General features: G+C 41.0%; 1 protein-coding gene across 1 annotated transcript; it reads right to left on the minus strand.

The window, feature by feature from the left end:
- Positions 1-845: 845 nt before the first annotated feature.
- On the minus strand, positions 846-11,791 carry LOC106935451 (SHC-transforming protein 4). Its single transcript, XM_015015918.1, has 14 exons — positions 11,564-11,791; positions 11,278-11,347; positions 10,702-11,183; positions 9,727-9,797; positions 5,593-5,653; positions 5,395-5,514; positions 5,229-5,282; positions 3,943-3,994; positions 3,751-3,859; positions 3,474-3,672; positions 2,465-2,537; positions 1,537-1,633; positions 1,287-1,434; positions 846-1,076 (listed from the first exon to the last, which is right to left on the minus strand). Exons 2-14 carry the CDS (start codon positions 11,327-11,329, stop codon positions 948-950), a joined length of 1,647 nt encoding a protein of 548 aa, XP_014871404.1. The 5' UTR covers positions 11,330-11,347; positions 11,564-11,791; the 3' UTR covers positions 846-947.
- Between the last annotated feature and the right edge of the window lie 2,113 nt (positions 11,792-13,904).

Below are 13,904 nucleotides of genomic sequence, written 5' to 3' on the forward strand. Positions count from 1 at the left end.
TCATCATTTGGTTTCTATGGGGAGAGAAACTGCAAAGGGGCAGCAGTAAAAACTAAAATAAACGATTGAACAACTGAAGAGGTGCCAATACATGAAATACAAATGAAAAGCTTTGATTAATATCATGTAAATAATGTGATATGAAAACATAATGGACATAATCGGAACAAACTGCAGTATACCCAATTTTTCGATTCTTCTTACTATGAAAATGAGTCAGTAGGGGTGTGTTTGGCACCAATCTTAATGCATCTTTTCACCTGATAATGCCTTAGAAACCCTCCATACGATGGATGGATGGATGGATGGATGGATGGAGTATTAGAATGTATAAAGATTGATGAGAGTAAATAATACAGAAACTACAAAGGTTTTATGTAAAATAACTCTAGATTTATTTTGCTTCAGAGAAAACAGAATATCTTAATATTTCTCAGCCATTTATCTGATAAGAACTAAACATGTAATTTCTATATGCTTAACGCAAAGAGAAAGTGAAGCATAATATGAATCAGCCATATGAAATCAGGACAATAAATTCAAAAAAAAAAATTAAAACAGGTTAAATTTATCATAAAAAAAGAAGAATGATTTGGAAAAAGTAAGCCGGCGTTCTGGTAATTTCCTCCTGGCAGCAGAGATTGTGCTTAAACTTCGACTAAAAGCCAGCAAAGTCTGCATGGAGGAGGCCGGATGTTCCGCAGGCGAGCAGCTGCTCTCAATGTGGGACGGAGGAGCTAACAATTTACTCATGACGGACAGAAACAAATGGACAGGAAGAAAGCTCAGGAACTGTACACACATTTTTCCGCCCTCAAAAAGTCGCAGCTCACTGTAATTCTGTGAATTTGATCAGGCTGCTAAATGTGATGATGAACATTATTCTTTTTTTTTATTTTAATTTTTGGGGCCCAGATCTTGTATTTACATTTAATAGTCTCTCAGTGTTACTGCGATTGCAGGATCGGCTGCTTCAGCCACAGCTTGCTGCTTCCGGAGAAGATGGGCGTCTGCCTCTCCATGTGGAACCGCACCAGGTGAGCGACGCTCTGAAACACCTGGTTCCGTGTTCGCACCTGATTACACCAAAACAGATGAACACTAAGAAAACATCGACGCCGCCTCCAAAAATTTTTTATTTCGCTTGAAGTATTCATAGCACTTGAAAAGAAGATTCTCTGTTCCATTTTAGTCTAGAGACCATCCTAAAACATAAATATGTCGTCATCTAAACTAAGTATTCCCACAGCATGATGAATTAAAGAGGTAGGGCAGCAGCACACTACCTGGCCTTGTGAATCCACCAGCAGTATATGTCGCACAGTGTCGCCCTCCATCCCACTGAGGACGTATTGACCGGAGACCGAGCCGCTTTCTCTGACCAGGAAGTCCCCGCTGCAGGTGAGGAGAGACTCTGCCTGTTCTCTGTCCAGCCTGGAAACGAGGGACACGAAGACGCTGTGAAATCATGGGAAAAAAAAAAAAAAAAAAAAAAACGGAAACCTGAAAATTTGCTGGTATGATGATTCTCCCCACCTGCCGTGGAACCAGTCTTCCTGGTAAACTAAGCTCTGGACTGGGGAGCCAAAGAGGGGAGACTGTTGTTCTCCACTGTCATCAAACTGCACAGAGTCTGGTGGAGACAAAACCAAAAGGAAATAGAGAAAGAAAAAAAAAAAAGAGATGAATTTCATTGGTGTGCAGTACATTCACACAAGATTTACAGGATATTACCAGCTGCATTACACATGCTTCAACTTGCACAAAAAACTTCATGTAAAGGAGCTGAAGCTCCTGCTTGGGATTCAAAATAGTGTTTTACCTAAAGCCGATAATGTCTATGTTTTGATGGCCTCATTTTAATGCAGTGAAGCAAGTAGATTCACCACAGAGAAAAACAGATTTCAGCCAGAAGGGCGATGCCAAACAATCACCCGAAGAATAAAAATGAGTCTTTAAAATGTAAATACACCGAAGTTGAATTTATATCTTGTTTAAGAAGCACATCATACCGTTCCACGACAAAAGTTTAGTGCTAGCAGCTGGCGTGAACATATTGGTTCCTGTTGTGACTAAGTTTGGACTTTTAATCAATGCACACTGGCCTGGGCTTCCCTGTTAAATCTCAAGTGTGCACTCGCTTACACACAGCGACTGTATAAACAGTGATTTATTTCAAGTTGTGAATGAATAATCTTATAAAACTCTCACTGCTACTATATTTAAAAAAATCAGAAATAAATGCTATGCTATAGTAAAATTATGAAAAAAATATATTTTAAGATACACAGCAGATTGCACCTTAAATAGTTAAATATATCAGATAAGAATAAGATTACTGAGTGTGAAGCAAACTGTTGAAAAAGTGTTTGGAGACCTCTCTATGCATCAGTCCTGTGTAAACCTACAACACCGGTTCTCAGGACGCTGCTTTCTCTCCTGCAGCCTCATCTCTGACACTCACCTGCAGATGGAGCTGGAGTTTCTTCTCTGACGAAGTAGTTCTCATACAGCGACACCGGCTGGGACAAGCAGACCTGCAACAGATGAGTCATGCAAACCAAATGTAACAGATATCTGTCAATGTGTGTGTGTGTGTGTGTCAAAGTGTGCGTGTGTGTGGGTGTGGGTGGGTGTGTGTCAAAGTGTGCGTGTGTGTGTGTGTCCTGCGTGCACAGCTGTTTGTGAGCGTAACGAGAGCCGTGGCCTGAAGGTTAGAGATGTGAGGTCGTGACAGGAAAGTCGCTGATTCAATTCTCACAGCGATTGTTGGAAGTGACTGAAGAGCGTCTTCTATTACAAACTACTAGGAAAGGCATTTCCTGTTCAGTTGTTCCTCCCCGGTGACCCACAGATGGAGTTACGCTGTACAGGGCCACCCTGAGGTGTCATCGTATAAATGACTGGCTTTAATGAACTAATTCAGAACAATTAAAAATAGGGAAACATTTCCTGACTTATATTTTTCATTCTTAGTTTGTTTTAAGAATGAAGTGTTTCAGAAGTGATCACATTTCAAATACTACAATCTATCGCTTAAACTGAAGGACAAAACTTTGTTTTTTCTTTTTCTTTTTACTCAACTGCTGCTGAATAAACTAACCCTACGGCTTTCAGCTACATCCTGCAGCTTCCATCGGGGAACTGAGTCACTGAGCTGCTCAATTATACAAAAGATATTTATCCAAGATCAATATGCTAAATTACAAATTATCACCATGACGACAAATATTTTATATAGTTTTCAATTATTTAGCTAAGTAAATATATATATATGTATATCCTTACTACTAGTTACAGGTTAGTTATAGACTAACAGCATAGATGGTGTAAGGAGTCAAGTACAGGAGGAAAGAAAGCATCAAAATGAGTCACAAAATGTTAGAAAGAGCAAAATATGACCAAGACAGTTTTGACTCATGAGTGTCTGTCTAGATCAACTGAGCACATAACAGATTTTAAAGCACTCTTACCTCCTGAATATCAGGTTCCTGCTTCTTCTCCTCCTTTGACGCATGCTTGCCCTCTTTGCCGCCAACCAGTGAAAAAAAGGTTTTTCCTGTGATGACGTTATAGTAGTCCGGCTGCTTGGCGACCTCTTCCTTCTGCTTGGTGTTCTGCTCCACCGACGTCTCTTTGGGACTCCGTCTTGGACATATCCTAACCATAGACCTGAATGAAAACCCACATCCGTGATGTTCAGATGTCGCCGTGTCTGACAACAAGCTGACTCACTCATAACTTTATAACCTTGGGGAGAGGAGCGTTGATGTCTGCCGGAAGCGCGTCTCAAAGGCCTGCCCGATGGTGCCGATAACTTCACCGGCCCGACCCTGGGGACACTCCATGATGTGGCACTCTGGCCGACGGTGAAAAGGAGACGCATCATTCCCATAATTCAAATATCTAGGAGCTTATTGTGGCCTAAAAAGTGAGCCCTACCTCTCTTATTGATGAAGTCCTTTGCAACGTACGCAATATAGTCTGACATGTCCTGTGAATATATTTAAAGAGGCTTATTTAGTCATAGATAGAAGCATAATTATGTCCCATTAAAGTCAAACATCTGCGGGTGGAGGTAAAGTGTGTAGAGTGAGATTTAAGTTAAAGTTAAGATTTTTGGACCTGACCTGAGTTAGACCAGTGTTGATGAAAATAAAGGAGAAGACGTCAATATTAGTTTTATTGCTAATAGCAGTCAGCCACCAGAACATTTAGGAAAACTCAAAGTTTTCTGTTTTGCAACTACAATTTTTCAAATTCGGCTCTGATGTTATTCCCACGTTATGTGTGTGTGTGTGTGTGTATTGGTCATGGGATGAACGGTGTGAAATTCACTGGGTCAAGGTGTTTTCCACACTCACTAAGAGACAATACAGTGTTGTACACACACACACGCATAGCATAGCATAGATTAATTAGTGATGTCGCTATTTACTCAAAGCTGCTCCTCCTCCTACACACTCCTCGGTGTGGATGTGTGTCTGATCAATCCCTTGTCATTTGTTTTATACTGATTCAAGAGCAGAGTCAGCAGAAAATATTTTCAACAAGGCTGAAACAATTTTAATCCCCTCAGCTCATGCTCCAAAGCTGAGTTTTAAGGCACACTTCTGGATTATTTTAGCTAATTAATTTAGCAGAGAGCTATAATCCTTTCCACAGACACTACTCGCTTGCTTGTTTATTTCTCTGTAAGTGACTGACCAGAGATTTTTTTTATTCTGGGTTTGTGTCCACAGGTTGCTGCTTCAGGATCATATGATTTGTAGCATCAGGAAAATCAGTCAGGGAGGTAAATGATCAACAATCTATATATTTAGACCTCTAGCAACCAAATTTTATCATTAACTTCTTCATAAATGTATGAGAAAAGGGCATTTTTAAAAAATAGAGATATTGTAATAAAAGACCTGACCTAAATGAAATCTCAGGAAGTTCAGTGTTAATCAGCTTTTTTTATAGTTGGCATTTTAATAATAAAAATCAACAAGCTGGGTTAAATCATGCTAAGCCTCTAAATCGTCAGAATTAGCACAACTCAATCTCAGCTAACAGAATGACTTTAATCAGGAAAGAAATTTTAATTCTAGCTGTCTGACCTAATTCTATATTTTAAAAATAATAGCATAATCATTATTATTGTGAGCATTGTGGTACACTTTTTGCATTGCTATTAACCTGAAAATGTTTGTTCATGTGGAATATTCGAAAACAAAAAAACATACTGGGTCTCCTCCGGAGGCAAACGAAATGCCCTGCATGGGATGGTTGACGATCCTCTGTGGAAGACAAGGGAGGGAAACAAAAACAGTTTTGGATACTGTTGTTAGAAACAAATATATATATATATATTTATATATGAGGGAGGTTCAACGTGGATTCGGTTGTTACCTGTAAGTTGGAGGCTGTGATCAGAGAGAGACTGTCTGTGGACACTGTGAGGATGGCTCTGCTCCCAGAAAACTGCATGTTGATCTGACCCAAAACAGCAGAAACCCCTTTACACGGAGGCTGATGACGACAAGAATCCCAGTTACTCCACCGATCCGTCACCTGAATCCTCTCCCCGCTTGTTTACACCGCACTTACCCTCCTGCTTTTCAGCAAGGATTTCACTGAACCCCTCTCGCACAGTCTGCTAATTGCCTCCCTGCACACAAACGCAGATGTTAAGCACGTACACAGTCGAGCGCGCGAGCACAGAGATACCTTTGTAAAGAAGGGATTCGGTGCGTCCTGTGACTTGTGATGCATGTGACAAAAAGAGGAAAACCACATTACAAGCAGCCAGTGTAAGCAGGGTTACATTTGTTCCTTATAGTAGTTTAGACAGATGAAGAACACAAATAAATATTTTTATAGAAGTGTGAAATAAAGTCCTACTTTATAAAAATAAATTAAGAATAATGTATTATATTGCAAATCTACCACATTTCAGAAGCTAAAATTGCATATGGTTTCAAAACAATTCATTATTTTTTAAAATCTAAAATTAATATTTTAGGCTAAACAACTCAAACATTTAGTCTTGGTAAAAAGGACCCCACCCTATCGAGATCAAATTAAAGGATTTAACTCAAACTCTACTGAACAAAAACAAAGCCGCCAGATAAAGCCAAATTGTAAAAGCTTGTTAACATTCAGTGCACTATAAGTTCAAAGTTTATGTCTCTAATCTTTAGATTATTATTTTTTAATTAAACTCACAAAAGTGCATCAAAGCTCCTGTTGTTGGTTGGATGATTAAAAAATGGCTGAAATTCCCAGCTTCATTCCAAACTCTGGTCAACTGATTCATGCATCACTAGTTTCTCGTTGTTCTGAAAAACATTGTTCTTAATAGAAACTATTTTACTGAAGTTAAAGTCATTCGTGATCAAGATAAACTCTAAATATAATAGAAAATAGTTCCAAAGTTGCAGCAGTGTGTTAAAAGGTGTAAAAAAAAATAAGGAAGGAGTTCAAAATCGTTATAGTGAAACACGCATGCGCTCTGGTGCACACTTATGCTAAGTTGACTGAATTATTTGCTAACAAATTGGGAACACTGAGCATTAAAGAATTTAAAGAATCCAGGGGGGGAAAATCTAGTTACATGAGGCATGTACAAGGCCTCTGCACAACGCAAAACTCATCTGGACCCACTTAAGTGGATCGGAGTGATGCCGTAAAGTTTTCCTAGTAGTCTAGCAAATCAAAATTTATCACGGTTTAGTAAAACAGTGCTAAATATTTCACTAAACTGCGAAATGAAGAAGGAACAGGAAAATGCCGGCAATTATTTGCACACAGCTTACCAAAAAAAATGTGAAATACCACCCGGCATGTCAGTGGGGGGAGCAGGACTGCACTGCTGCTTTTTTGCAGATGATGTAGCCCTGCTGGCTTCATCGGGTCACGACCTCCAGCTTTCTGTGGAGTGGTGAGCAGCTGAGTATGAAGTGGCCAGGATGAGGATCAGTGCCTCCAAATCAGAGGAATCCTGAGCCGGAAAAGGATAGAGATGGGGACGTGGTCCACCCCTCCAGTGGGGGAGTTCGAGTATCTCAGGGTCTTTTTCACAAACGAGGACAAAATGCAGCAGGAGATCGACAGGTGGACTGGTGCTGCGTCTGCAGTGAAGCAGAATCCAACAGGATCCATGGCTGACTTGATTTTTTCTTTGTGTGTGTGTGTTTGTTTGTAATACATTATGGAGGGGACGATTTTCCTGACACATACTACGTTGTGGGGACCGAAGCCTGGTCCCAACAAGGGGAAATGCTGTTCTTGGGTCAGAGGTCAGATTTAAGGTAGGAATTGAGTTTTGGTTAGGGTTAGGTATGTATGGGTTAGGGTTAGGTAAGTTAGATTTAGGGGTAGGTATAAAATGGGTAGGGTTAGGATAAGGGTAAGGTGTAGGCTGTAGAAATGAATGGAAGTCAATGGAAAGTCCCCACAAAGATAGCCACGCAAACATGTGTGTGTGTGAATGCATGTTCCTGTTCCTTAAGTGAAAGGGTTCCTACCGATGTCTTTGGTAAGGACTCTCAGAAGAAAAGTCCTTAGATGTGTTATTTTATAGGTCAATTTTTCATACAAAATTGAGATCAAGAGAAAAAAAGACGGTTACATATAACTGGATTCTTGTTTTACTGCGGCAAAAATTTGTTCCCCGAAGAAGTTACAAAGCTCCAATCGAACTCCCAGACGATTTCTGAGAGCAGATGCTCGGGTCAGAAATGCGAAGGCATAAAAACACACATAACTGTGGAGGCAACAAGGTCATTTTCCTGGAAGAACATTTCTCCTCTTTGAAAACGTGTTTCATGTAATGGATGTGTTCTGCCTCTCCAGCTTGCTTTTTAATAAGACTATGAGAGATCATTAGGAGGAAATTCATCTAATTGGATTTTCTGGTCCATCACTCAGCAGCGCTGTTGTTAACAGAGGTTGCTGTGTGTTGGCATTCTGCACTAGGATGTCAATATCAAATGTTGACGAGAAAGCCCCGGTTTATGAAACATTATACATTTAATTTAATTTCCCCTCTTTGAAAATAAATAATAAGCTACACATGCCCGCTTTGGCAAATATAACGTCAAGCTTGGAGTGAAAGGGACGTCACTACTCTTTTAAACACATGCACAAAATCAGCAAATATATCAATAATGCCTTATATTTGTGCCTAAATGTTCCTCTTTTTATCTTTATTTTGGTCTGGAGCTTTCTCTTTCTCTTTGACAGCGTTTAACTTTGCAGGATAAATAACTCAATGTGCTTTTCAAAGTATCTCCAGTAGAACTGTATGTTGACTTTGTCTTTCTAAATACTTAATTTGAAGAACCGTTGTTTAATTTTCTTTCAAACTACACAATCTTTATCTCTGCTGGTTTTGTTTCTAAAGTACATGAGCATTTCATTAACTGTTGATTTGAAAAAAAAAAAAATCTGGCTCTTGAATTTAGATAGCTCTAATGTAAAAATGCAGAAAATGTCTGCTGAATTTCCCTGCTTGCCTGCCATTTGAAATCAGACTTTCTGGAATCCTTCAAGCTCTTTTCTCAGAATGATTACTTGTACTTCCAGACCTCACCATGACCTCTTCCTGTCCGTCTATGTGGACAACTCTAAATCACATTACTGACAGAGAAAACATCTTTTCTCCTTTAAGCTTCTCCAACTTCATGGCTGTTGATTATACTGTGTTGCATACTTCAAAATCTGCATTATTTGCATTTGCAATTACAGGCCTTTGTCCCGAAATTAATACAAACCACCCAAAGCTTAAGTAAGGCAGTTTTTACTTTAAATTTGTACCGCTAAAAAAAAGGGTTTGGGATAGATAGGGTCACATTTTTTGACGCAGAATGGCAGAGCTCCATGAAATTCGTTGGCTTTCTGTCACGGTGCCAGCTATTAAATATAGTCAATATCATTTGCGATAGGTTGGAGCCAGAAGCTAGTCTGCTTAATCCAAACATGTTTTAATGTGTTTGGGATTATTGTCTTGTTGACAAGCTGCAAACACGTGACCCAAACCCTGTCATCCTCAGACAAAAGTAAGTTGTTGAAGAAGTCCAGAAAAAAAAACAAAAAAAACCCAGAAACCGCTGAAAGGGTCCAGTCAATCATAAACTGGAAACTTCTGGAACACCTTTGTTCCCATCAGCAAGCAAAACCAAATCTTAGATAGAGACCCCAAAGAAATACTCTGACTGTTCTCAGTTGGGACAAAATGAAGTGTAGAGTCCTACAGGAAGCAGCAAGCTGGAGACGCCTTTAAGCTGAAGAGCAGGGCACCAACCAATCCAGAATAAATGCTCCCACATAATAAACTGGTTTGCTGAACTGGTAAAGGCCATTGACAGAAACAGATCCTGGAAACTCTACTGTAAATGTGTGGAACAATTTAGAGGCAGAGCCTGCTGTCCCACATCCATCCAGAATAATGGTGAGTGCAAAGGCTTTTGATCAAGGGACAATTAACCAGATATTATAAGGGGCTCCTGGAAGCAGCACATCCGGAAAGTTTTCACAGCACTTCACTTTTTACACACTTTGTTGTCACAGCTCTTATTCCAAATTGTACTAAATTCATTTCTATCTTGAAAACTCAACATACAAAACTGTGGAAGAAAGTTTTTGAGTGTTTTGAAAATTTACTGAAAATAAAAATAAAGAAAGAAAGAAATCACATTTACGTAAGTTTTCACAATCTTTGCCACGGGTGTGTTATCGTACCGTGTGACTTGCATTCTTGTATCAAAGTCGAGTGTCCTCATGGACTGGACCACTTCCACGCTACCCATGTACTTCAAAACACAAGCAAATAAACAAAACACCAGTTACTAAGCAGACAGAAACATGATCGAAAACAGCATTAAGCAGAGCCGCTGTGACTTTCTGTCCTATAAATCCACTGCATATGTCCACAGTGTCATCTGTTTATCAAACAGCGGATTTCACAACTTGATAGTAAATACATGGAGATGATTGTAGAGGCATTGATGGAAACAGGCGACAATTTGCTCACTTTTTGCTGCCCTTCTCCCATTGGTCATGAGTTCGAACAAAACAGGCCCTATAGGCCGGAGCTGGGATGAGTAAATCCATTGATGCGAACTCAGCTCAAATCAATAAGTGTACATGTGGGTGGGGTGTGATACGTGTGTGTGCATGTGTGTGTGCATGTGTGTGTGCGTGTGTGCTTGTTTATAGAGGACAGCCAGACAGTCCGTTCTCTTTTCCACTGTTGGTCAGAAGTCCTGCTCCTAATCACCCACGAGAACACACCTCTGTTTATGGGACAGCATGAGCCCTGCTAATACCAAACACACACACAGACACAAAAACACACACACACACACACACACACACACCAGCAAGCAGAGTTGATCTAGAGAGGAGCAGAGAGCCAGGATGAGTCACTACTGCCTACACAGGAAGCTGTACGTGAGAACTGGAGGGGGGGTATGAAAGTGAGCATGATAGTGTGGAAAGAGCAGAGTGAGACAAGGGTCTGTGTGCCTCCTTTGTGTCCGATTGTCCAAAAACTGTTGATCCCAATCAACACAGACATCCAGAAAACTCAACCGTGCTTCACAAAGAGAATCTGTGGTGATGCTTAAACCCAAACACATGGAATGGAAACTCTCCTCAGCATTTGTTGTTGCGAGATTTTGCGTGTGCAGGCATGGAGAGCGGTCAGAAGTATACCTTCACGTGATGGTGAACTGCTTTGTTCGATGTCCTCACCACTGCACAGTCGTCTACTGTCTTCAAGCGGCAGAGCCCGTCACTTTGCTGCGAGCACGGGGCGCAGGGGAGGCTGGCCATCCGGTGCAGCGTGATGGGACGCCTTGTGGAGAGGAGAGCCGGGTGAATCAGGTCTGGTCCACCGAGGGAAGAGCTCCAGTCTGCTCTGTCGTCCCGTTTACTGACAGTTCTGATTGTGTTCGCTTGTCCCTTCAGGACTCTCCTCAGGCAGTTGGGACTTTGCAGCCGGATGCTGGCCACACGGGGGATGAAGTTCCTCAGGGTGGATGATCCATGGGGGGATGGAGTCCCGGGGTCAAGCTGAGCAAAATCAGAGTCTAGGCAAAGGTCCCTCTTCGAGGGCACCAATCTTTCAGGGCGATCCTCCAAAGAGGTCAAGGAGTCGTTGCGCAGTCGGCTGTATTTGGTGCGTTTCAACATACCTGCAGACGATGGAGAAAAGTGTAAAGAATGAATTCTTCAAGAGTGAATGAGCAGAAAATGTCTTCTCATTAAATGTCGTTAAAAGAGACCCACCTGGTAGGAGTCCTGTCTGTGGTTTGAACTTGGGTATGGTTTGCTCTCGCATAATCAGGGCACTGGAGCACTGGAGGAAGGAAGAAAAGAGGGAGCTGATAACATTAATGACTCAATTCGCCCTCAAAAAAATTGAAAAAAGCAACAAAGTTTTAGTTTTTTGCCAATCAGCTGCTCTTTACAAATGTATCCCTGTGTTTTTTTTTTGTTTTTTTTTTTTGAGTGGGGGGAATCATCAGATCATCAGATGTGATTCCCACCACACATCACAGCAAATTCAACTCACCCTCTCGGGTCTGGGGCTGTCCTGTGTAGATTACAATCCTGTCTGCTCCGCTGCAGTCATGCCGAGTAAAGTATCAAACCTCCGGACTGAGCACTTTCACAGTCAGTTTACCGGCTTCCAGGGTTTTCTATCTGAGGCATGGAACAAATGAGCAGCTTTTATGAATGAACTCACTTTTTTTATGAATGAATGAGAGGCTCTGGCTCACTTCCTCTGTCTCTCTCTATGTAGCTGCAGATGAATGTATGAATGAACCAGAGGAGAGATTGACAGACGGACCCTAAGGCACTGTTGCCCCTCCCTCACCGATAAACCACCATCCAATCACAGACAGGCAGGGTGACTCATGCTCTGCACTCTCTCTCTCTCTCTCTCTCTCTCTCACACACACACACACACCTACAGTAATACACTGAAGAAGAGCCAATAGAGTGCTTTGTCCCTCTCTGTTAACATCACTTGCACCTTGGAGATGCTTTTAAAGCGCATTATTAATGCATTACTAGCTTGGCTTCCTCCCCTCAAAATGCTTCCTATCTGATTTCTGAATGAAATGAACTTTTTACCATCTGCTTTGCAGGAACATTCTCGGGTTGACTTGATCTCTGCGATAAAAAAAAAAAAAAAAAACATTTCGTAGTGTATCTAATGAAGGTATTATTCAAATGACCCGCATGAGCGCACAAGCGGAAGGGGATTAAATGAAACATTTGCATTTCCGTGTGATTCAGATCGGAGCGTTATACCCGGCGCCAGTGTTGAGAGTATTTTACATAGAGAGTTTGCTGCCGATTAAAAAGATCGTCACTGTTCTATTTTTGAACTGTTTTCATGACATTTTACATCGGATGTAAGCAACATGGCAGGGACCTTTACACAAATCAAATAAAAACATGCAAACAAGAGATAGAAAAACACACACAAAAGCATGCAAATCTTTGCATCGTAAAGCACGGCACTTAAAAATGTAGTCATAACACACCAAATACCACAGTTTGAAACTGAAAGAACATTATGTGCAAATGTAGACGCAACGTGTTGAGACATCAGCCAGGAAGTTAATGCTCAGGTGCAAATGGGTCTTCAAGAATAGAGAATAGCTCTCAACATACAGTCAGAGATTTTTGATGTGGCCATCAGGCAGGACAGATCTTGATGCTTTAGACAATTTGTGAGCAGATCTGAGAAGTTGTATGTGAACAAGGCGGCCTACAAACCTGACTGACACCAGTTCTGAGAGGAGGAATGGGCCACAACTCCAACTAAACTACTGACAGAAGCTTGTGGAAGGAAACCCAGAATGTTTGGCAAAAAGAAAATGCTGTAGAAATGCGTGTGACCATATGATGAAGACATTAAGAAATAAATCTCACACATGTTCTTTCTTCTATTATTCTGGTATTTAGCTAATAGAGATAGTTCTGGTAATTCTGCCAAGAAGAACTTTCTTGGACACAAAAAATGTGTCCTTTAATTCAGTCATTACCATTGCCAATTGTAGTTTATGTTGTTTGTTCTCTATTAGTTTCATTATTTATAGATTTACAAGAGAGCAAATTTCTCCGCATCACATTTCACATATTACTTACACATTTCTGACAGCCATCAGCTATGATCAGAACAAAACAAACAGCACTGAAGCAGGTACAAATGACTTTTTGGGGGGCAAAATGAATGTGCTAGCTGAAAATAGACATCGGTAGCCTACAAGGTACTTGTTAAGCATGATGTTCTGTATTGATATTAGCTAGTCATCTTTTAGCTAACATTACCTGCATCCAACAACTTTACTCGACTCAGTCGGTTAGTTTGGAGGGAAAAACTGTGAAAAGTTCTTTGCGTTTTGCTGGTTTGCTGCCGTGATTCTAACGCAAACCTACGTAGCTCCGCACAGCAGCAGCAGGTCTCCTTCACAGGTGTAAACCCAGCGCGAGTAGCGCTCATGTTGCGTTTAAAGGCGGCTCGGAAAAACAGGTTACAACATGTTAACAACGGATTAAACAGGTTTAACTGCTGATAAAAGTGACAGAGGACACGAATATGGGAAGTGTGGAAGCCTCTACTGTATCAAATTGACATAGGAAAAACAAAGTGTTGGCCATTCTAAGGTAAAAACCCAGCGCATACAGTGTTCATGTTTTTTTTGTGTTTTTTTTTCATCCAGACGGCTTCCCGCGCCCCCCTGCAATGACATGGCGCCCCGCCTAGGGGGCGCGCCCCACAGTTTGGGAACCTCTGGGGTAAGTTATCGCAATTTAGCTGAAACGTCATTTAGACCTTAAAAGGTGAATAACAATGTTGGAAATAATTGAGGGCACAATACAGTAAAATACTTTATATA

The sequence above is a fragment of the Poecilia latipinna genome, unplaced genomic scaffold (genome assembly GCF_001443285.1).
Source record: "Poecilia latipinna isolate Pla-1442-1.1 unplaced genomic scaffold, P_latipinna-1.0 Scaffold1966, whole genome shotgun sequence".
NCBI lineage: Eukaryota > Metazoa > Chordata > Actinopteri > Cyprinodontiformes > Poeciliidae > Poecilia > Poecilia latipinna.